Source organism: Temnothorax longispinosus, chromosome 7 (assembly GCF_030848805.1).
Source record: "Temnothorax longispinosus isolate EJ_2023e chromosome 7, Tlon_JGU_v1, whole genome shotgun sequence".
In the NCBI taxonomy this organism is placed as follows: domain Eukaryota; kingdom Metazoa; phylum Arthropoda; class Insecta; order Hymenoptera; family Formicidae; genus Temnothorax; species Temnothorax longispinosus.
The window spans coordinates 13,712,415-13,738,659 of record NC_092364.1 but is presented as its reverse complement, the minus strand read 5'-3'; the positions used below and the strand labels follow the sequence as shown (position 1 = coordinate 13,738,659).

General features: G+C 40.0%; 1 protein-coding gene across 1 annotated transcript in view; it reads left to right on the top strand.

Annotated features, from left to right (window-relative positions):
• Ddr (discoidin domain-containing receptor 2) overlaps window positions 1-26,245 on the top strand; it is a 204,455-nt gene that overhangs the window by 138,776 nt on the left and 39,434 nt on the right. The window contains exons 5-9 of the mRNA XM_071784893.1: window positions 4,289-4,520; window positions 17,014-17,161; window positions 19,278-19,457; window positions 23,693-23,832; window positions 24,355-24,562. Coding sequence (XP_071640994.1) covers window positions 4,289-4,520; window positions 17,014-17,161; window positions 19,278-19,457; window positions 23,693-23,832; window positions 24,355-24,562 — 908 coding nt within the window. The remainder of the gene's footprint in view (window positions 1-4,288; window positions 4,521-17,013; window positions 17,162-19,277; window positions 19,458-23,692; window positions 23,833-24,354; window positions 24,563-26,245) is intronic.

Below are 26,245 nucleotides of genomic sequence, written 5' to 3'. Positions count from 1 at the left end.
TTACTTTTTACCAGCTATTGTCGAAACGAGACGGAGGGAGCTCGAAACTAAAGCTGGGAGCGCACTGGGAGATAATAGAAGAAAGCAAGCGTGCTCGTGCGCGACCTGAATACAAATATGCCTGAAAGAAGAGGTAGAAGGTGATCGGCCGCAACGTTTTGTTGCGGCTGGAAAATTCAGGTTTGCCAAGTGAAATCGGACGGTAACCGTCGTAGGATACAATATATACATACGCGAACGTGTTTGTAATAACGACGCGACTTCTCTCATCATCGCGAAAAATTATAAATGACAATAACGTACAGAGAAAGGGATGCGCAAATTACAAAATGGTTTTATTGATCGTAAGTAATTCAGCTCTGTAATATCTTTTACGATCCAATATTTACTGCGCACACATTATATCACATTTGCAAACACACGCGGTATATTTCTTCACTTAATAACTGGAAATCGCTCATTTTACTGTAAATTCCCTGTATTTATCGTGATAAAACAATAACCTTAATTGAATGGATTACGGGTCGGGCATTTTACAGAATTACGGAAGATATTTCGCAAGGAGCGCTTTAAATCCACAAAAAAAAACCAGGGGGGGGAGAACGGGAGAGAGCTTGACGCATCAATTTGTTAATAGCTATGGGAATTTTCGCGTAAAAGGCAACGGGAAATTCTGTTTCTATGGTCAGCCGAGCCGAAACGATATCCGCTATATAGTGTTTTAGCCGAATGAAACAAATAGACGCATATCTACGTGACGTTGAAAGATATTGTCGTGCGAAAATTATTGCGGGTTAACGAAGGGATGCCGGCCTTCTCCCCCGTTTCTCCCACCCGCTTTAAAAGTCTTATTTCTCCTTCCCGCGTTCGCCGTGGCCTACTTCCAAATAACAAACACGCTGCGCGCAAAGCAGCGTGGATGGTAGAGCTGCGGCGTGTGGTGGTAACGATCGCGGGTCATTAGCAATGCTAATGCACCTTTCGACTGATGAGGCGGCATAATGCTTTTGGTCGGCCCGTGGGCCGAGCTCTCTCCTACCTCTCGTACATTTCTCGAGAAGACTACTTTAGAGTACCCCACGCTCTAAGGGATAGCTGGTCGGTTCGTCGCGGCGTCGGTTGGCTGCCGTAAATTGTACCTTACAGACTATTGACTTCCTATTAAGATCACACTCTCCATCTATTTTTGAAAAAAACCGGAGCTGAACGAAGTATCGTATCGTTTTCTCAATTAAATCACTCGATAAACTTATAATGAGATAAAATATTTATAGTAAGAATCTGATATTGTTAATAGTTCCATATCGTTACATTTTTTTTATTTTACATGCAGCTTAACTGTAAAAAGTCTGATGTTATGTTTATAATATCAAGTTTTATATTCTTTATGCACGGAATATATTCTTGGAAATAGGGAAAAAATGACTCACTATCGCAATGCCGTTAAATTTTATTATTTTAAACTAATGATATACTTTCATCATCATACTTCTAGTTTTTTTCTTTGAATCATCAACGTTGCAATAAGCTATTTTATTTATAAAGACAGTGTTTGATGATAGATTGAAGTTAATACTACAAGGCAGTAAGCCATACAGTAAATTACAATCACAAAATTTTCCAATATTCCTAATAGCAAACTCGTTACGTCAAAGACCTGTAGAAGTTTTCTGATTAAGTACTTTCTGAGCAGTGCGCATTATCGAATGTACGTTTACGTTTCTTTGTTCAACAACGGGGCAGTTCTACATTTCTACACGATGAATCTTATAGGTTCGAAGAAGGCACGTAAGAGAATTTTTACGGCTCCCGGTACGCCGTTTCTTTTATTTTTACGTTCAACTTACGGAGCATCTGGAAACGTTGATGGCGCAATTAACGGGCGGAAGTGCTGCAACATGGTCAATATTGTACCTACTGCCAACAGAAGTCACTTCTCGAAATAACGAAATAATGAAAACGATCTTATTATAGAATCTCCGAAATAATATTTATATTTTTGAATATTCAAATAAAAGAGAATTCGATAAAGTTTCTGTTTTCATTGTAGATATTAATAATAAAATACTACAATAATAAAATGCATTATATCTGAATTAGCGAAATTCAGGTTATTTTATCTCAGAAATTATATTACATTCGGTTTGGAATTTATCATGAATTGAGATAAATAGAAAATGCCGACTACGAATAAACGTGAAGAGAGGAGGAAGCGTTATTATCGATGTGTAACCGGGCAAATAACGATAAAAAGAAATTTCGATAAATCAAGCGTGATTCACAGCAAATGACTTATGCATTTGTATTGTAAAACAATCCGCTCTATTTAAATATATAGTCGCGTGCATTTACTGCAGCAATTAACGCTATTATGGAAATTCCGAATTTCTGTGCACCTTTTATCTTGAGCACGATTTTGCTGACAATCACGAATGGACGTCAAATAAACAGCGTTTTCTCAAGCTATCGCGAAATTGGTTGCGAAAGTAAGCAGCGGTGACTTCATTTAAAGAAACGAAACCTGCGTGCTCGTCGAACCGCGTAACTACGGACTGCGACGGATTGCTACGCAAGATTACGGAGGGCATTCTTGCTAAAGCCAGGACATTGTTAACAGTATTGCTACCTAATTAACCGCAAACGCTTTCAGTGGATTTCGCCTGGTCTATTGTTTACATGCGGGCATGCCGCCTATATGTATGGCAGTCCTCCATGACTGAACCAGCTGAAATATTTCCATGGAGATTCTCTCTCCCTTTGTGACACAACCGTGCGTGTAGGATATACATATATATATATATGTATTTCAATGGATTTCCGAGGCGTGTGTTCGTGACGCGTGTCGGAACTAACACCTGATAATAACGCGATCGTGTCTCTTATAAGCTTCGTCACTCGCTTCGTACATCGCGCGGAGTTTTGTTCTAAGATTTAATTAACGATGCCAATATGCCTTGCGAAATTCTTGACGAAAGATATATTTCCGGAATTTAATTTAGCAGGCTCGTTGTCGGAGCAACCAGCTTTGAAAAGCCAGAAAAGTGAGAGTTAAGATGCTGTGACACAGAATACGCTTTGTGCATCCGACAATTTCTGCGTATTCCATGGGTTATGTTGCAAGTATTTAATATATAATCGAAATCACACAAAACTCTTAACGTTTTTCTTCGGTCGATTTTATTATGCGAAGAAAACTTATCAACTGCCATGCAGAATATTGTAGCATACGCGTACTAACGCATAACGTCAACGTTATAACGTAAATTAAAATCAAAGAATCAAAGGTAAAAATATTTTTCTTGTATTATATTTTTAGCTTTGATTTTAATTCGCGTTATACTCATTTAAAAACTAAAATTATAAAGATGTCCAGATATATAGATCTTAGGTAAGTGTCCTAGTAAATGTACCATTGATACATTTACCTTATTTTAAATTTTAGAAATATTACGAGCTTCATGAATATATCTCAAAATAAAGCATTAAAGTTTCTATTAAAACCGGAAATTGATATGAAATTATAAGTACAGAATTATTGTAATTATTAATGCCTTATGTCTTTTCTATTGGAAACGGAAATTGATATATAATTATAACTATAGAACTATTGTAATTATTAATGCTTTATCTTTTTTTAAATTTGTACATAAATCTTTTATGGTTACAATTTCTCTCCCCAGAATCTATTAACCACCAGTCTCTTCCCCCCTTCCACGAGCTTCAAGAGCCCTGAAAAAATTACTTCCATTTTCTTCTGTCCACAAGAAGCTGTTATCGCGATAAAAGCTTCGCTGCAAAATAAGTTATTCATAATCAATACCGCGTGAACCTCGGACGAGGTAGCGTGATCAGATTCAAAGATCGCCCGTAAATCAATCGCCGCGTCATTAATTTACACGCAGGCGGCGTTTGATCTTGAAAGGAAACCGGGACAGGAAACTCATTAATTATATCATCCACATAATAAATCCACGATAATCAAGATATATATATATATATATATATATATATATATATAATATGTATACACGAAAAGAAGGTACAGTGTAAGTGATATATTCGAATGGAAGATACATATATCGGATATGACTCACCCTGCCTTCTTCTCGATGCGTGCGAGGCACTCGCGGCTAGAAAAGCATAACGGGAAAGTGCTCGTGCGTTTGTCACGCGAGCATATATATACGTCGCGTCTATCACATGTGCGTTCCTCGCGTGTCTTCACGCGACGTACTTCCCTCAAGAACGTTCGTAATAACTCGACTAATCTAATTCCTCGGTTTCTCAGGCTACGACAAGACAAGGGCGGTGGCGCTTGGTGCCCGAGAAATATGGTAACCAAGGAAGGCAAGGAATACCTGGAGGTGAACCTGCACACCCCGCGTTTACTGACGTCCACCAAGACGCAGGGCAGATTCGGCAACGGCAACGGGGTCGAGTACACCGAGGAGTACTTTGTCGAGTATTGGCGGCCAGGGTTCAACAAGTGGGTGCGATGGAGGAATCGACGTGGCGTAGAGGTAGGTACCGTCTAGCTAGGTCATCGATCGAATCGCGCCCGAGATTTCTTTCCCGGATATCGTAAGCCCGAATTGACTCCACATCTGCTGATATTAGGTGATTTCACAAATTTCTCCATCGATATTATTTATGTATTATACGAATATTTGGATTTACTTGACGAGAATACGTACTTCTTATCGAACAAACTAATAATGAATTTACCATTTAAATCGGACAATTAATAATAAATTTGCCAATGAAAAGAATTACTAAATTACTCGGTAGTCGGTTTTTAATAACACATGTATGTAAATAATATTACGCCAATTTTAAATTTGTACAACATTTAACCGTTATATTATTACATCCACAAGATTTTGCAAGAATGTATATTTTGATTAATTTGCATATAAAAATCTTCGCAGAAAAATTGCTTTCTCCTTCTTCGATATTTTCATTTTTGCGGAATAATTATGTTTTCATTTTGCGCAACAAGATTCGTTATTGCAATTCATTTCGATGCACGATACTGCAAAAAATCATCACACTTTTCAATTGAATTTCATTTTAAGTTCACGGCGGTATGCCGAAATTCGATTCTTTTTGACGCCTCGCGTGGGTTTTATGCAGGCGTTATACGGTCGGAATTGAAGATGAAATATCGGAAAATCGTAGAACGAAATTTATTTTCTGCCAATAAATCTCGTCATTTCATGTCACATTGTAAAGACGGATTGCCCGATATATAGCGTTCAATGCAGCTTGCGCAGTACTAATCTTACGTATATATATCATTTTGCTAATCTCCATTTGCCGTCACATGCGAAGCTCTTTTAGTTATAATGGAATATCTGGCCGACTCCCTTACTTATAATTACTACATATAGCTAAATATTAATGTCCTTATTTCATTTTATACATATGCTACATATGTTGAGGGGAAATTAGCAGATTCCGTACGCGAAACGGCTCGATTTCCTGGATTTAACTCAAATTCCCCCTCCTGACTTATTCAGCATAGTAAGTTACGAATTGATAAAGCTATACTGCCGTCTGCTTTTAATCCGACATATAAACTTAAAATATGTGATCCCTATATTTACAACGTACTACAATCATTTCATATCTTGATAAGTTTCGATTATAAAATAATCTCACAAAAGGATTTTCTTGGATATACGCTCTAAGATTCTCTGTTTACAGATTTTTATTTACCTATCGATCCAATAACCATATGTATTAACAATATATACATGACGATTTTAGCATGATTCTATACACAAAAGCGTGAATTTAGAAGTTCCTATTTTAGTAAATGCATTAAGTAGAAATGCGACCGTTTAGCCCGACAGACTTTCGAAGCATATTCCGTAATTTATGCTTTCAAAATCTTCTAGATTATCTCGGATATTTACTACATCCTTTCGTAAAGAGAGTTGCTTTTATATTAATTATATTGCTTCTTATATTATATTAACCTAATTTATCGATTTAATATACAATTAATCGATTAATAATTCTCAAATAATTGAAAAATGAATAATAATCAACGTCTAATTGTAAATTATTTTATGAATATTATAATATAAGAGTATAAAAATTTTATAGTACAAAATATACCTCTTAATTACTTTACTATTCTTATAACATTTGCATTGCATAGATCGTCATCTGAAATCAGTGAAGTTTTTGTCGAAAATATCGCACGTGTGGAATTGTAAGACTTATTTTAGTGGCATTTACACCATTAGTGTTAATTTCCGTTCTCCTTTTACCTAGGAAACGCCGTGCACGATACGGGTATTGCATATATGAGAACCTCTGTCCCGGTTGAACGGCCATTACTGGATGCGACGTGTTAATTAACGTCTCTTTAGCATGATAATCCGTACGCGATATCCATTAGCCCGTCAAAATACATCACGGCGGTTAAGCGATTTGCTTGTGGCGACGAAACTACGCAAATTCCACGGACGTAATCTTAAAGTCTTAAATTCATGTTGGATAAGTGCGTTTCGCGTGAACGGTTTTGATTTTCACTTTATCTCGTAAAAAATATGTATTGTTGAAGAATTGAAAGCTAATCGAGACAACAAGTCGTAATCTTCATTACGCTCTACGATATGTAAAAAAAAACATAGAAAAGTACGCATTCTTTCTCTAAGGATTTCGATGGTAAAATGACTTGTGAATTAGTCACAAAGCCAGAAGAAATTTTGCACTGAATAGATCAAACAGCATAATTGAAGACGGAAAATCGGTAGTTAAAGCTATTCTATCGAACATCGAGTGCTGCTGCAGCTCTATTATCCTACGAGCCATAAGCTGCCATGGTAAATGGAATTTTAATGGATGCACAATAAAGCGAGTGCATTTATTCCGCTTACCGAAACAGCGGCGGTAAGTCATAATCAATCGTAACGAGGGCGGTTCATTTTTCAAATACTATCAGTAGAGATGCGCGTTCTCCACCGTGCTCACTACACTACTACATTTTTATTCCATTATGCGGAAGGTACACGCGCGCAAACTTATTAATAATAACGTAGGATCATTGGAGTTCCGTGATCGAGCGAGAAAATGCTGCCTTGCCATGCTGGGTTCTCCCTAGTCTACAATAAAATCCACTGTCGGCTCTTCCTTCCATTTCTGGATAATAGAATCCGAAATCTTGTTTCTAACTATGTTGATTCTCCCATTCATGATTCTTTATAAGATATCTTTATTTGCTTTTGCCGTAATCATTTTCTTGAATTTTCGCGCGCGCGCTTCATCGTCCGACGCTCTATCTTTCCACGAACATTATTCAATGCCCGCGTTATGATATTACCACGTATAAGTGTTAAAATTCACTCGCTCACGCGAATTTATCGCGCTTCGTCGCAAATTGCCGGTCGTAATAGAAAAAAGATTACCTGAAGCGCTGGGATTTTTCAGTATTTACCTCGGCATCCGCAATATATTTCCTTCAAGAACTAATTTCGTCCGGGAAAGAGAGAGAGAGAGAGAGAGAGGGGGGTGGGCAACGGCTACGAGAGACTTATTACCTAGCTGCCTTACGGTCTCCCGATAAATAGAAAATCAAGAATCTCATCGGTAACGAACTTACTTCGATAGACTATCATAACTCACCTCCGGCTGGTACTCGTCGGAGGGTCGTCTGGCCCCGCAGGAAAAGCTCCGTGACGCGGAAGTAATTTTCAACTCCGAACCGTGTCCTATCGTGGATGGCGAAGTCTCGTTATTCGACCCCGGCCGTCATCAGAAGGGCTCTGATATTCGCCATAGTTATCTCTCACTAATCTTTCTCTCTTTCTTTCTCTATCTCTCTCTCTCTCTCTCTTTCTCTCTCCCTTTCTCTATTTCTCATTCGGGTCCTTGCTCGTGCCACATGCACGCGTGCACGTATAGGCATGGCACACATTCAACGTACACACTTTTCGCTCTTTCTCTCCCCAGCGCGGTTCGTACTAGACGTTCTTCCCATTTTCACGCAGATTTGCTCAAAGCGAGAGAACAAGCCGGAGATCCGAGAAGGCGGAGGAGAGACAGAACGCCCGGAAGCAAAAGCGGGGAACACGAACGTTTACCCTGCAGCCTCAATCTGGGCGGCATGTGATCTTTGTGCACGCGCGCTTCTTCTTTTTGCTCCTTACACTTTGAATACGGGCGGGGAAAACGAACATTCGAGACTTGAATGAGGAAACGAAAGGAGATGAGCGCGAACATCGAGAGGAGAAGAAAGAGAAAGAGAGAGAGAGAGAGAGACGAAGAGAGGAATATACGAAGAGCGACTACGTTATCGCGCCATTGTACGTGACCCGAGCTCTCCGGAGGCATTTTTCCACGGCAGACATAGTCGCTGTTCTTACGTCTCAGACGAAACACGTAACGCGAAAGAGGGTTTTCCGGTATCCGATGAAGCACTTGCTCGTTTTGTCGCAGTGAAGATCAAGTGAAATTAATGCAAAAATACACGTGACAGTTAGAAATCGATGAGAGTGATGTGATTGTCACGTACGCTCTAACAAGAGAACGGCGAATAATGCGTCATGGATGACACGCATGTCTGATGTCGCGTCATGCGTGTGATCTCTGCAAAAATTTAAAGAACAATACTATAGAGTTTGCGTCTCCGGATAATCCGCGACTATGTAATTATTCGTACAATCGTGCGGACGTGGCACGATAAATACGATGAATAATACAGAAAAGTCTGGCATAGGAGCGTGATATATTTCTACGTTCGCCGAGCTGACGCGTGCAACGAACCAGTTACATTTTTACACCAAAAAAAGCGGGCGACGGTCACCGGCTGCGACGTTAAATAACGTCCAATAACGTAACAAAAATATAGAGCATGAGCGCGCGTGTGCGCGTATGTGCGCGTATGTGTGTGTGTGTGTGTGTCGAGAGGGAGATTATGACTCGCTTCTTATGAGGTGCACGCGAATTAAGCCGGACAGGCCGGGCTCATCTAAATTCACGAAACGCCGGAGAGTAGCCGGATCCCGGGCTGCTGGATGCAACCTGATGGAAACGGAGCGGAATACAGCATGCCAGCCCAGCTAGCGCCTCTCCCTTTTACGTTCGGACGGCCGCTGTCGTGCCTGCGGCGGGACAATTGCCAACGGTGGACGTGTTTCATTAACGCCGACACACCGGCACGGACGAGGCTTTGTGAGAGAGGTACACCCATGGTAACTCGTATACGTCTTCCCCTGTAATACGAGCAGTCCTCGCTGCGGCTCTTGAACATACCTACCTGTCGCGGCGCAGCTAAATGAATTTGTTTATTCTTTCACGGTAGAATTATATTTTTTTCCTCACATTTTCAAACTTTTATATTATCCGGTTTACCTTTTTATGGAAAGCTTTTGGTATTTCTTAAGATTGGAACAGCGCCAATAAACTGTTTTTAAATCTGGTTTTTAAAGCAACTATAAAACTCGAAATTAAACAAACTTTTTAATTTTTAGTTGGTCTCTTACATAAAAACAGATATTAATGTTTTTAAAATTTTTAAATTGGAAATTAATTGTCGGAAAATAATTTTCTATTTTCACAAAATAATAAAGTAAAAAATTTTGATCTAAATTTTCTATTTATTTTTTCACGCGAGACGAATTACATATTTTTTCCATTGTGTCACGAATTAGGCCATGCTCTGTATACTCGAACCTTGCGGATTTCAGCAAAATGTTGACGCATACAAGAAACAAGACTCGGCAGTTTCTCTCAACGATAATATTCCCAGAGATGCACTACGATAAATCCTATACGTGAGATTTATTGCATAGCAGAATTCCACACCGCATTGCTATGCGAAATATATATCCTTGTATTATATATAAGTCTTAAAGCGTATAACGGTCAAGATTATTGAAAACTTAACAATTTTTTTGCAATATTTACAATATAAATCCTCGAAATATAAGTTAATTTATGGAATCATATTTGAGCGATTAATTTTGATAAAATAATTGAGAAATATTCCTCTTTATGGCTTTTATATAAGAAATGAAAGCAATACTTTAAATAACCATTATATCTTTCTCCTTCCGAATGCCGTCAATCCTTGCGTAATTCCGCAGTGGATTCCTTAAGCAATTCAAGACGCGGGAAGATATTGGAAAGTGAACACCGCGCGAACATCGAAAACGTTTTTCCATTTCTCTTAGTTTGGCATGTTGGATGATGGCACACCCCTTGACGTAATCGACAAGTCGTCACTGCTGTTTGACTTGGTGACAGTTCGCTTAAGTCCACAGGTATCGGCGGTAATTTCCATCGAAATTTCAATCTCGTTTATCCGCAAAGTAACTTCGCCCGAACGGCCGGTTCGTTGCAGTCATGCTAACTCTCCCTTCCCAACCCGGTCGTGTTCGCCGCCCTTTCGCCCCCTCCTCGCCCTTTCCCGTCCGTCGTTCAGTCGACCAACGCGGCGGCGTCACGACGTATCGAATTTTAATCAATCACCGACAGGGACAGCCAATTCCAGAGCCAATTAACATATTCATTCCGCGGCACCCGGCACCCCTTTTTTTCACCGATTTCAGCGAAATTCAAATTGCAATATGGCGAGAGCTATGCACCATTACGAAATACTGTTCGGCTCCGGAGTCATTACGTGTGGTGGTCATTACCGCGGGTACGTATTCGCGCGCACGGCAAAATTGCTCGGATGTACGGTATTAAAAAATAAACGAAACAAGGAATGGCTAAGAGCCGCCCTCATTATGTAACCGCCGGCTGGCTGTACCAGTGACGCAGCGAATTTTGATATCACTACGTTATTACGTTAAAAAATTTTTACAGAGAAAAGTTTCAGCGGAACAAGCGGAGCAAAGAGGTTCCACAAACAATATCTTGCACCTAATAAATTTTTAAGGCGAAAGTTAAATAACTCATGTTTACGGCTATGTAATTAGATTTCACTGAGCTTTCACATTTTACGTCATGGCGATTGTGAAGAAATAGCGAAATTGCGTAATTTATTATTTGGTCACGTGCGCGCTCGAAATTTGAACTTTAGTAACTCCATTTGGAAAACGAAAAGTTGGTTCTTAAAGTTGTCAGTAGCGAAGGTCCATCCCTAGTCAGACAAATCAAGAAGGAAAGCCCTGCAGGTTCGAACGAACCAGAACAGCCGTCGTTCTATTTTTCCACTGGATTTGCGGGATATATACGCGTTTGATAAATCAACCATATTCTCTCCGAGCAGAAAGAAAATGCCGTTTGGTTGTTTCAGTTCGACGGAATTAAAGAATACGATTGCACGTAGGAAGCGTATATATACATGTCTATATCTCTGGCTCGCTTCTCTCTGCCATTTTTCATGGGAATTCAATAATCGATAGCCGTAGATGGAAGGTCGCCATAAAATTGCTCTTAATCCGCGTAGGTATGGCATAAATATGTGCAGATAAAATATATACGCCCGCGCGCGCTTTCCCTGATGCCATGTGGACATATGTGCATTGCTTCTACCCGGTATCGGATGGATTATGGATTATCGGTACGTACGGACATGCTATTAGCGGATTACCGCATGAACCGGCGACAATTTTCCACGGTTACATTGTACGTGCTTCTCCTTCCTTTTACAAGCGCCAAGTCTCTCTCTCTCTTTTTCTCTGTCCCTCTCTTCATTAGCCTCGTTAGAAATCCGGTCTCGATAGAAGAGCATTTCAATTCCGGACGAGAGTACTCGGACGAGCTCACGAAAGGGTCAAATCTCCTTCTCCTTACTACTCGGAGAGGGTTTTGTTTCCCTCAGTTTTATACTTGTCGAAGCACTCGTTTATACGAAAAAGAGGGACTCGTCCTGCCAACTCTGTTTACTCGTGGATATAGGCTATATAAGGTGGTCTCCCCGGTTGCTCGCGTGTGTACGACGTTGCTACGACCACGTCTATATAATTTGTGCGCTGTGTAGTAATGTTAATTTTATTAAATGTACTTTGTGCTAAATCGTATTTTAGTGAAGTTGGAATAACACGCTTAGCAGAGAAGATCCTATTTTAATTGACATTAAATTAATTAGCATTAACCGAGGCAAAGGAGGGTTCCTTCCGCCTTGAATTAGGGATGTTACAATTAAACACTTGTTCGATAGTAGAGTATTAGGGTACCTAATATCAGCTACAGACAGATTAGAATAGAGCGTGCATTTACCACAATGTCGCGAGTCACGGTAAGTCTACGGGTTAATAACAAAGATTCTCAGTGATTATTGAAAGAAAGTTTAACGTGTTAAATAATACAGGCCATCTAGTCAGAGAGGATGCAAATAAAAATCAATAAACGTGCGGTACGGGAGATATGGTTCTTTGGTGTGAAATTAAAGGCGTTAAAATGAAACCGTCTTCACTGAGGAGAAATGCAGAAAGCTTGATTTCGGCCGCAAACAGATTAGAAGCGGTCTCCTTTCCACGAGAGCGCCCCGGGGAAGTAATTGCCTACACGCCGGACGGGCGGAAATAGGACGCGCCGCATAAGCCCGTTCCGCTTTTTCGCCACCGTAAGACGATCCGTCTACCCGAGTTACCTGCCTTCGACCTCCTGACCTCGGTAAGCTAAGGAAAGCCATCCCAAGTTGGTGTATCATCGATTCTAATAGTAATTCTGTGTCAATTTTTAATCATATAATATAATGTTTTAATCACATGATATAAAGTCACGTATTATTAAAAAACAAAATTATCGTCGTTATAACAACGTTATATTATTCGAAAACTTTAAACGGTAATCAATATCTCTGCTATTTTACCGGGGCAATTTTTTTTAATAGTCAGAGAAGATAATTACGACGATTTCCACAGGGCGATTACGACGCGCGTTAAAGAGAACTGCGAGAGTAGATGGAACGATTTTCATTTACCTGGAAAATTATAGTTTTAAGAGATTGTTGGTCGCGAAGTTGGTGTGCCTATAATTGTTTTAAAGTACATGGTGTACGGTCGCGTTTAAAACGGAGCAATCTCGAGCGGCTTAAAGCGAGATGGCCATAAACGCGCAAGCATAACATAAACTTCCCTTCTTTCGTTGTCTTGCACCGAAATACGTTCGATCGACCCACTAACCTTCTCAGGCTCTCTCCTGAGAGCTGTTTCTTTGCGCTTACGGTGGAAGGAGATCTCCAGGATAAGGTGCGAGACTTTTTATTACCGAGGCGAAACGAGGTCGACTGTTTCGCTATATAAGCGAAATCGATGGAATTAATTGTATGAATATAAAAAAAAACACACACACACACACACACGCCTAAAAGTTCGTCGATATATTGTATTCGCGACACGATGCGAATTTTAACGCCCGAGATGTACCGAAATTAAAAAGCACTACGTGCGGAATTTAATATACATATGTGTGTATAATCGCAACAGCGTGAAATCCCGTAAAACTTCTACAACGCCTGGTAAACATTTTTTACAGCTGTCACTTCACAATCGTATTATCCGGTATTACCGGTGAAGTACTTTTGGAGTTTCAACAATAAGCGTTACGACACCACAAAATTTTATCTTCGGTTTTATTTAACAACCGTCCCCCATATGCGAAAAAATCGCAATGGTTATTAAAAACCGTATATTGATATGGCTATATAGCAATATTTTCGCGAAAAACACGAAAATCATTTCGCACGATAAACAAATTTAATAAAGAAAAGTTAAAATGACATAGGTTATTCAATTCATATAGAAGGTATCCCTAAGACACATTTCGGTCTATTGTTTTAAAAATATTGAATGAATTCAGGGCAACTAAAAATCAAAAGCTTTATAACCATTATGTGTATATAAAAGGTACCAAAAGTAATTTAACATTAATAGATAACATCAATAGAGATATATATATATGTATTATACAGATATATTATTATACATCCCTCAATTATTTATAGACATATTATTTGAAATGTCACTTAGTGTATGATGATGTCTATAATCGAAACTATTCTCAGCCTCGCGCCGACAAATTATAGACTTTGGCGAAGCGTTCAGGAGGAGAGATTCTACTTGCCGCTAGCGCATAGACATCAATTTTATGTGTCGGTGAGACGATATCGTAGAAGCGTCGTCTCCTACCCCGTGGCGGTCCTTATATATAGGTGTATTAATTATTCCTATCGCGTAGATCCCGGCCTGGCTTGTATTCCAGCACGGTGCAGTTGCAGTTATAATGCATCCGCGGTCGGTCGTTTCGAAACGGCCGATATAGCGGAAACTCCATTCCGCCGTTGCGGCCCACCCGTTTAAGAGAGGCACGTTCCATTTGCGTGCCGTTTACAACTCCGTGGGCCGTTTACAGCTGCGAACTCTTTATACCATCTGTAATAAACGTATTAAGATCACGATTTTATAACACATCACGTATTGTCCACGCGATAAAATTTAAGAATTACATTCGGACAAATTTAAATTAATTTTACAAGTTTTACTTTGTTCCTTAATTTACATTCTACTTTTGTTACGTTCGCTTTACATAATATTCCTATTTATAATATTGTGTAGTCTCTGCTGCACTCGCTAATAAAAGAGAGCGCCGGTTGCCCGTATATATATATAAAATAAATGAACAAAGGGTAAATAACTATCATATAAATATTTTACGTCGGGATATATACGTGGAAATATTCCACTACACGCTGTAATTCTGAAATTCCAAAACGACGCTCTACTAGCGGCCGCCGCGCGCGGATATTCTGAGTTTCGACCTCTACCTCAGCGACTATGGACATCAGATACTGCGCTTTATATGATTAACGCGAAATAACAGATTCCTGGTTAGAAATTCTAATCGCGGCGCACTGCCGCTAACACAAATCAAAGCAAAGGCCAATGGTCGCTGATGTCCAGCTCGAGCCACGAGTCCGTTTCTGTGTGTAAAGCATATTAGCGTTTGTGTCATATCTACTACGCTTGTGCACGGTGTTTAGACCGCACTCGGTTTTCGGTACAGAGAGAGAGAGAGAGAGAGAGAGAGAGAGATGTGCCTGGTATCGTGCGAATATTCATATTTCAACGCAGACCCGTTGCTCTCCAGGATGACGACGGTCAGCGTGTTTGAACGATTCAACGTGTCATGTTTGCTCTCTACACGATTCTATAATCTATACAGCGATACAGATTACTTTGTACTAACGTGAATGGCAATTAAGCAATACCTATATTGATCGTAGAGCATAAGAAAAATAGAAGTTGTTATAGTTAACAATCTTTTTAATTTTTGTAAAAAAAAATCATTTTTAAACTGATTACATTAATAATTTTTTTAAAGACTAATGATAATAAATTAAAAATATAAAAATAGCTTTAAGATGAATAAGATAATACATAACAAAAAGCGCTTGTTAAAAAATGAGAGAAATTAAAATAATTGAATAAATTTTTCTTAAAAAAAAAACAAAAAAAAAACTACAATTAAAATAAAGATAATATAGTTGATAAATAACAATCTTGAGAAATGCATGTGAAAAAGCATATAAAATTGAATATAAATAGTCGTTAAAACAGTTATTAAGCTCAATCTGTTCTACCTATTTTGTAGAAAATACGGTGGGGTCAATATGAAAACAAATATATCAATCTGTTCCACACCAGCTTTCTGACCAGCTTAATAAAAAGAAAATAACTTAGTCGCTAATTTCTTTACTTTAACGCCAGAAAAAGAAAATCAAATAATTTTGTAAGATAAATATTTAATAATATCATAGAAAAAAAATATCTTCTTTATAATTCACGGCTATGTTATTTAATGGTATTATTAATGTTTTAGGACGCTAAGATAAGCTTGTAATTACAGATAAAATTTTACGACGCGAATATAATGAGGGGATGAGAACCGCTAATCCATCCAAATGCTCAGAATGCAAAACAGAACAGGATACAGACACAGCTACTGAATTACATAGCGCTCCAAGCCGAACACGAGGGTGCAGATACAGTATTATTATCCCTAACATGTCAGAGTACATGCGGTAATATACACATATGTCGAATTTAAGACCTTGTTTCTCAAACAACTGGGTGGATCATATCGGCGTGCTTGATCTCTTCCTCGGACGCGCGCTGACGTTCGTATTTCAATGTTAATCTCGTGTTCGTCGATGGCGACGACCTATATGTACGTCTCTCTGCGACACGCGATACGACATGCGGGGGACGCGAATGTGTATACAGCGCAGGGAGAAGGAAGGATAGGAAGAGACCTGCTTCCAGTTCAGATTTAACGCTTGCATTTACATTTAGAGGAGGTTCACGACGGACCATTGTTTACTAATCGGATCCGGAAAATGGCGCTTCCGGCCCGTGAGATTCGTTCTTAGTAAGCTGTAAGCATGTTCCAATGAACATCGGACGATCCTATCCCTAAACGCAACTGTCGCGCGTCCCCATGCATCGCGATGAACGAATCGTATAGACGTTATCTTCCCACAAATTCATTTGCAACGCCAAATTGATGCATGATATGTATATGTGTGTGTGGCATTAAAACGGCATTTTGAGATTGAAACAGTAGGTTTGGAAAAAAAAAAAACTATAATCGCGACGTATTTGGAAATGTCATGCGTAGTCCGTGCGGCAATAAAATTAAAAACGTGTATTTTTTTTTCAATGCTATCTTTCGGGGAAATTGTATAGTATAAAAAATTCGCGATACTCTGAATAATAAACTAAAAAAAAAATATACACACAATGCAAAAAACAGGTTCTATACCAGATGCTATGAAATGCGCGCTTGTTTTCCTGCTTTTCAACCGGAACGGAAATATTTGGGTGTGACTAAAGTTAACTATTTCACCGTGCGTCTCCATTGTGTATACATGGTAACATAAAAACCCCTCGCAAAAATATCGTATGCAACGGTGATATAAATTGTTGAATTCAAATTGCACAGCTTTCCTCGGTAACGTTGTCATATATATTTCTCTTGCCTCCTTCTTTGTCATGATAATTTTTCTCTATGTACGTATCAACAATTGTTCTGTTCTACTCTCTGTTACAGGTTTTGTTGGGCAATAACAATCCATATAAGGAAGAGGAGCAGATCTTCGATCCAGCTATAGTCGCAACAAAAATCCGCTTCATCCCTTACACCTCTCACATGCGTACAGTGTGTATGCGCGTAGAGCTTTACGGCTGTTCTTGGACGGGTGAGTGAAATATATGGACGTATTCTTTTTTTTTTAAATCATATTTTTATCACGTTTCTCAAGCATCTATTTATTTACAAGCAGTTTGCCGTCCACTTCGCAAACGGGCGGCGAAAATAGTCGGATCCGACATACGTTTCAACCTATAATGTTTATATATTTTTTATTGCAATTTTAACTGCTTGTAAATAAACGAAAAAAAAAATATTTTAGCCCAATCTGAAAAAATTTTATCGCTAACGCGCAACACGCAAAATGGTGATGCAATATATAAAATTATTCGACATGTAAAAAGATATAATTTGATATATTTTTTTTAAATCAAATTAGAGAGCCGTTACTCCGTCGTGTTAATAACTACCGTGACAAATCAATTTTACGCTGTATAGAAGTGAAGCCAATTATATGTGATTTCATCAACACCTACTACACACTGTCACTTATAAAGATAAAATTGAAAACAAGCGGTAGAAATCCCTTTGGAATCGCTTGCGTGCCACACATCATGCATTTTATATTTTACATTGGTTACGTAGTCCATTTTCCCGGAACTTTCTGACCGCAACGACCACAATTTCAACAGTAACTTAAATTTATGCCTTAGCTTGGTGGTTGGAACCCGGGAAAAGGTACACGAAAAAGGAACACGATGGGAAATTTTTTATTCAGTGCCGGTATTCGACAGATACAGATTTAACCGTAAAATTCAAGATCTTTATTCTTGTTCCTGTTCGCTGAAGAAATCTATATATTTGTCCACAATAAGAAACCCTAACAGAAACTTAATACTGGGAGTATTAAATTGATATAAGTAATTAATCACTTTATTAATTTTCTATAAGGGAAGTCTTAACATTGTACTTAACAGTGTTAGACAATGTCGTTTACGTATGAAAATATATGACAACGTAATTGAAGCGTATGTAATTAATTCGCATTTTATTCGCCACAAGACGGAACTTGAATTTTCGTGAATCGTCAACCTTTGCGCTGGCTATCTGACAAGATGCCGACGCGATGTAACGCGTCAGTCTCTCCCGAATCTGAGATTAACATAGATTTACGATCACCGTAGGCCGTGAGCCACAGCTGCGTCTACATTAATCCAACCAACGACGAACTATGCGGCAGCCGCTAACTGTGTCATCCGCATAGCCCTCCCACCATCGTTATATCGTTTAAACGCATAATTGCAGCGGCTGCCAATAATATTGACTTGCAAAATAAATTGTGACTTACTGAATGGCATTAGCGAACGTTCAGGCCATTACCGACTAAGGACTGTAACCATGCAAATGGCAAAGGGAAGATACATAGAAGGGAGAGAAGACGTAAAATTATGTTCCATAATTATCGTAATGAGATACTTTCTACGTTTGACAAGGCTTTATCATTATTGTCGTCGACGGAAATGAAACTACGGATAGTTACGATAAATACGCGCAACACTTTATTATTTCCAGTTTTATCGATGAAAAAGCTGCGCAAATCGAATCGATTTTTTCATTTTATCGGCGCTTTAATCAAAATGGTCTTTTTCAACCGTTTTCAACGTAAACATCGCAAAGTGCGCGAGAGAAGCATATCTCTGTGCATATTTCATACTGAAATCGGTGAAAACAATTTACTGCCATCGGACGGAAAAATGCTCGATTATTGGCATGAGCGGACGGACGGGACGGTGCGACATTTCCCTCCCGAGTACCAAACCGAGTGTAACTCATTCGTGCTTATTGACGTCTGACAATCTACGAGTACATTTTGCCTCTGACATAAGTCGCTTGCTTCGACGCATTTTTAACGAAAACTCGCGCGACACATCGTGGAAACGAAAGGAGAATTGAAACACACGGAGTTTCCAGTCTAGTTATTGCGCGATATCCGCCTTCAGATCGATCCCCCGGTAATCTTCCGGAGCGCCAAGATTAAAAATGTTGACCCTCGTTACTTCTTCCCCGACGATGCGCGCTTTATCCGCGTATAACCGTCCGCAATCTTATCACGTACCGTCGGGAGAAAACGTTCACGGCCCGACCACGTAGCAACGTGATGATGCATAGTTCAGGAGCTTATATATTCCTTATATCCAGGGGCTTCTCCTTATTTCTTCTTCCAGAGGGTCTCGTCTCGTATTCCATGCCCCAAGGAATCAAGAGGGGCTCCGAGGTTGACCTTTCCGACAGGACGTATGATGGCCGCGAAGAAGCGGGTTACCTCTCCGGGGGACTTGGTCAACTTGTCGACGGGCAAAGGGGTTCCGACAACTTCAGATTGGACGTCAGCGGCAACGGAAAGGGTAAGGCACGGACTGCACTTCGTGCTGGAACGAGATTAGCGCCGGCGCTAGATCGTGTCTTAGATTAGCGTGATAGAGCCGTCTTCGCCGAGATATCCTGCCCGCCGCCAACCGTCTAGTCTTCTTAATCTATCGGTATCTCACGCTATCTCTTACTCGTTAACTTCTTTCTACGAGGCTAAATAGCGGCTCGCGGGACCCCGGTAACTACTGTTGTAATTCGCTGTAACGCGCGGATTGTACGCCACTTTCGAGCGATCACGCTCATGTTTCAGGACGCCTTTACACTCCTATTAAGTGTAATATGTATACGTGGCGAAATAAGAAGAGAGTAATGACGTAAGAGCGCGCGCAGAACGCGTGTCTTGAATAACGTTAAAACACTATGTCAGCATCCTGTTATGTATGAAATGCATTCCTCCTAGCGTGGCGCATATAATTTGAAATATGTGAATGTGCGACGAGAATTCTGTTAAAATATCTCGGATATCTTCCGCTTTAGAACGGACATATTCGCGTCGTTATTTCATGAATTTTCAATTTACACGTGTTTCATACGCTTCATTTCACGCATCAAAAGCACATGTTACTTTGCCAATATATTTCCCTTTTTTTTTTACGGATTTGCTCGATGTATTTGACCAATCGGGAAAGTTTTTTTCCCATTTAATGAAGCAATGATTAATGCGCGCGACACCGACCGGAAATAACGCGTCGTCTGTGGTACCAATAGCAACTGTTCTACACAGATACGTGGATATGGATTTTATTCAGGAAACCAAATGACCGTCAAAATTTAATTGAGAAGGATGTGTTCGTGTACGGAAGCGGTTTTTCAAACGATCGATCAGGGGGCAATATTCGTCGTCTCGCCTATGCGAGATACGTCCGTCGTTTTCGAGGCGAGTACGGCAGAATGAAAATGAAATTTTCCCGTCGGTCTACTCCAGGTGTGTAGGTGTGTAAACGAGAAAGTCGAAAGGGTCAGCGGAATCTAGAAAAGCCGGAGAGAGGGCCGCGGTGGAAGAGCTTGGGCTTCGGAGCCAAACGTGTTCCGCAGCGCCCGCTCGAATCTGTTCCAATTTACATTTATATTGAACCGCGAGCTAGGCTGCAACCAGTCAGCCCGCTGTTTACTCGCCTTCTGGATACATTTGTGTCTTTCCATTTATGCCACGAGACACCCTCGCCGCCGCCGCCGCCGCTGCCACCGCCGGCTACACTCGGATACACCGTCGTACTTCCGCCTTCTTAAACTTTTAAACCCGGCAAAACTGCGTACAACTTCGCCCGAGTCTCTTTAAACCGGGAAACACCGTCGTCCAATATTACCGCGGTCGAGACGAATTTCTCACTCGAGATCGATATTTGCCCCGGTATAACCTTCATTCGGAAGTTTTTAAAAATACTTGAGGAATACGTAAAGAGAAGACTCGAGAAGCGAAAAACTAAGAAAATTATACATAGAAATGCATATGAAGTTATTTATTACATATTAATATATTTATTAATCATGTTTTCGAAACGTATAGAATTTGAGAAAAAAGCGATCAACGACGATTTATAATTTTATACGCCAAGTCTTCCCAGAATATCGTAAGAGAAACTTTCTCAATCCTAACGGAACTTGCGTACTATAATTATCTATATCGAATAAAACACACATCGTAACGTTCTCGCGCAACAAATGCCTTGTCTAATAAAGTATCGGTGAAGCGTTTGTGGTGGTTGACAGGTCGCGGTCATCCTTATTTCTGGTTTACGAGCATTGTACGCTCGTAACTATACAGTACTCCCCCGAAACGCTTTAAAGAGGAAAATCATCAGGCGACGGAGGTGTTGTACGGCGTACTCGCCCGGCGTGGTTATCTTACGATCCTCGTGAAGGTTCAGAATTGATGGTAGATAGCGGCCGAAGGCGGCGACGACAGGAAACTGGAAACTATTTACTCGAGGGACGATATTAAGGGAGGAAGGGGGCTATATGAAAGCGGATAGGTCAGAGCGATATAACGCCACCGCGCGAATACCCGGTATATTGTTGGAAAACGGAAGGGACGATCGTAGTAGTTGTCGCACAGGAATCCAAACACAAAGTCGCGTGCGGGCCAAACACAATGCAAACTGCGTGATTGAAATTCCCGTAAGTTTTAATATACTCTAAGATTCTTACGTCGCGTCGCTACGACGTATCCGCGATTCTCTTCCGACGATGTCGAAACCCAGATGCGACGACACCGAATTCGAGACTGGAAGATCTTTTCCTCTTTTTCTTTCCCGTTCGTAACTTTGTTATTTCCTTTTCGGAAATTATATTTTTCTAAGGCACTAAGAACTTAGGATCTATGTATTAACATTTTATAATATGTAAAACGATATCGAGCAAAAAGAAGAAAAATATAAAAATGAACGAATATTTAAAGATTATACTGTTAAATAAATACAATAAAATATTTTTTTTACATTTAGTTTTATGAAAAAAATATATATATTGAAACCACAGTATTTTAAGAATCAAAATGTGTGTTTGCATTAATAAAATTTTATAATAAATATTGAATACCTCTAAAAAAAAGCTAAATAATATAAGTATCCAAATATTACAGAATCCAATCACCATGCCGCAGTGCATTTTTTCCGCAGCAACGCGAGCGGGTCAAATACGAGTTTTTTCTTCATTCTTTCATCATTAATTCCGGAAAGTACTGCGCAACGAATGAACAGTGATGAGCCGCGTTTGTGTACATGACATTCAAATGCGGCGGAAAAATATTACGCGACGGAGTTAGAGATTTCGGAGTCAATGTTGAAAGTAACAGGGGCATTTCTGAGAAACGCATAATACGCCGTGTCGGCCAAGAGCTTTAGGGTTATTGCAGTCCATTTTCAATCCGCATATTCCCGCGGGACACGTGTGTTTCCACATGTACTCATATAGTGGGATCTAATGGCGGGACTCGCGCGCAATAACCTGCCCTGCTGCGCGGCTGCTCCATTGCTCGCAAACTCTTCCGTATCGCATACCACGCTGCTCGCGCTGCTATATACCAAGAGCGGAACATTTCCGGGAGAAATGAAGCGAGAGAGGAACAGAAAGCACGAAAACAAACTCGAAACGTAATTAACGTTTCGAGGAAGCATACGAGTCCCACGCGAGAGCTTAACTTGCGAATCTGAAACGGGTAATTTAAATTCTATTAAGCGAACACTCCTGCACGGTTTCTGGCAGCGTTATACGTAACAAAGGGAAAACGTCTTTAAATCCCAAGAAAACTGCGAAGGTCACGTGCTTGCAAATTATTTAAGTTACCGAGTTATCTATATTAAATTATCTTCGTTGTAAAACGGCGGCGCGACACGGTACCCTCCTCTCGAAGACTTTAAGTTATACGAAACTTCTTTTAGCATTACCTCATTGAAAATCAGTCTTTATTAGGTTTTTAGTGGAAAAATAAAATCTTTTACTTCTGCTCTCTTTCCCTGTGATCTATTTACCTCCTAATTGGAATTTAAACATTAACAAGTTTCAACGTTTCAAAATTCTTGCGTGTCACTATTACGTATATTCGAGAGAGATACGTATATGACATGTATTTACCATAGGAATGTTAGACATTTGTTTTTCATGCATACGTTTTCCGTTTACGCTACAACATTTAAATAAATTCGATGTCACGCGCGAATTGTCCACTATTCGCGTTACAGATTTTATTGTCTTGTTTATAGGTACGTGCACACCGCACCTATAAATGGTTTACCGTATCATACAACCCGCAACATAAAACCTTTTTTTTTTTTTTAATTCAAATACATATATCGGAACCTTTTTTCTGTGTGACATATACAGGTAGCAATTTTTACTGGATATACGTTCTCTCCATGCGTAAAAGATGACTTTGATACAGCACATACAGCAAACCTTCAATTACTGTTAAATATCAAAAGGCATAATACGTTGAGCTAACAAATAAAAATTGCGTTAATATACATGGACTGTTCACGGCGAACCAATTTTTCACTGATAAATTGATTTTAACGAATTTTTTGTTAAAGATCCGAATAGGCAAAAGAGTTCGTCTTCTCATTGTAAATTTAATAGCATTTACCGGAATTTTATTAATTTAAAAGATAAAGGGTTTATGCATTTCACGCAATTAACGACTCTTCACATCTTTTTTTCAGGAAACTCCAAAGCTGCGAGGTGTTGTAACGAAATGATTCGTTTGTGATTCCAGGATACGAATGGGTCGGCTGGCGAAACGACACACCCAACATGCTCGGACGTCCGGTGGAAATAACTTTCGAGTTCGACTACTCGAGGAACTTCACTGCCATACACCTACACATGAACAATTACTTCACGAAGGACGTGCAGGTATCGGCCATTCGCGCCCCCGTTACCGTTATTATTTCAGAAGTTACGAGCTTCGGGGAACTACCGTAAATTTCACGATCACATTGCACATTTGCCGATGTCTCCGCTACTTTTACGCGGTTTTAAAAACATTTTCCCCGCGAATTACAGAGTGCAGTCCCGTTCGTCGCGCCGCCCGCGCCTGTTCGCGAGCTTAGTGCTTCCGTCGATAGCGGGGGATTTCTCAATGTGCACTCTCGCCGAAATTATTTCTATCCCGGGCGGCTTATCTTTCAGAAAAACGAATTACGAGCATAGTGTTCGCGCCTGCTATATAACAATACTTCATATATATGTATACACGTTCGATCTAATTCGACTTTACGAGCGATATGAACGTCCGTCTTACGACATCCTCCGGACCGAAGAAGCGATACGATCACGCGCGACTGTTTCCACCTCATTCGAGCGTCGTCCAATCGCCCGATTCCATTCCCGTAAGGCGTTCGGCACGTACACACGATCTCTATGCTGCCCTCGCAGGTCTTCTCGTACGCGAAGGTCTACCTCGGCACAGGTGGCAACCAGTTTACCGGCGAGCCTGTCCATTTCTCTTACATCCCCGATCAGGTGCTCGAGCAGGCGCGCGAGGTCACCATAAAGCTGCATTCGCGCGCCGGCCGTTTCCTAAAGTTGCAGCTCTACTTCGCCGCACGGTGGATCATGCTCAGCGAAGTAATCTTCGAATCAGGTAAGAGAAAGATCGATCCCCTCCTCTCTCTCCCCCGGCCTCCCTCTTCTACCTCCCACGTGCCATCCCACGTGCGCAGTCGAAATTTATCTTCAGGGTGTTACTTTCGGGGTAACACTCGCGCGCCCTCCGCGCGTTCTCCGACCGTCGCGTCGGAAAACGACCGAGAGAGTAATGGCGAAGCTAAAACATCGTCCGGGATTCGCCCTTTTCTCCGCCGCGCTCTCCCCCTCGCATTTAAAGACGCGCTTTTAGTTAAACGGAAAATCAAAGGAGGCAGTCCAGAAAATTGAAATCTAGAAATAGAAATAGTTTCGAAGCGCAACCGCGCTTCAAGGCCGCGCGATTCAACGCGATTTTCCAATTTTAAGTGACATACTTTCGACGAAGATATGAGCGCGCGGTGATACTGCAGACGGTAGGAAGGAAAATCGTCCCGAAACTCAGGCGCGCGGAGCTTGGAGAGAAAAATTATTCCGACGGTAGTGTAGTTTCAAAGTAAACACACGCGTACTGCTATAAAACTGATATAAGGTAAACTTATTTTGTAGAGAATCTCACTACTTTAGAACAAGGATATAAAAAAGTAGTAGTTTTAGTATAAACAAATATCGATTAAACAGAAATAACGAGATGTGTTTAAGAAATACCATGATACTAAAATGTACTTTATTACTGTTTAATATACAAACACAGTTTTACTCCTAATAATTCAAGAATAAATTCTTTTTCTATTATTTCACTCCTTTTCTTTATAGATAACAAAATAAACGTAATATCAGCGTTAAGGGAAAATATTTTTCGCAATAACAAATATATTTACTGTCGGAATTGCTCGGACAATAGCATCGTATCCCGAACAAAAGACAGTGCGAAAACATTTAAAGTTTCTGAAATCGTTTAGTCCTACGTTGTTGTTCGCTCGACTTTAAAGCACCGTGGAAAGCAAAAAGCAGAAGTATCCACGGCACGTTGTGCGAATGAGAGCACGTGGTCGCGGACCGGAAACGAAACTTACTTACCGCACACGTATACACACACACATATACACATTCGAATATATACTCTCAAAAAGTTTTGTCTCGAAAAGCCGGAATGTTGCACGAACCAGACGAGCGAAGCCGTCGTTAATCATTCTCTCAGTGCGCTGTGTTCTTTCCTTTCACGAAAGATAACTTCGGCAGCGTAACGCTGAAGCGAGTGATTTTCTTTGTCGCCCGTATCAAGTGGCACATAAAACTTGCACGTATTTCATTTTGAACGTCGTTTGTAGTGTTTGTATGAAATTGTGTGTTACCCTATCTTTCTTAAATCATACTACGTATAATTTTTTCTATATAAATTTCTATTAATATGTGCTGCGTCAATTTATAGAGTAACAATATATATATTGTTAATATTTCCCGAAGAGAATATCTTCTTTATAACCTCACACAGAAAAAAAGAAGTGTTAAATCAAGACTTATGTTCTTGTACATAAGCAAGAATCTATCATCTTGAAATGAGATATAAATTGCGTTAAATGAAGAAAACTTGTTTGAATGAAGATAGTTTAATCAAGAAGAAAAAGTTGAAATTCTCATAAGAAGATCATAGATTCTTGCTTATATACAAGAATATAAGACGACTTGATTTAACACTTCTTTTTTTCTGTGCATGCAAGCTAGAATAATGTATTGCTTG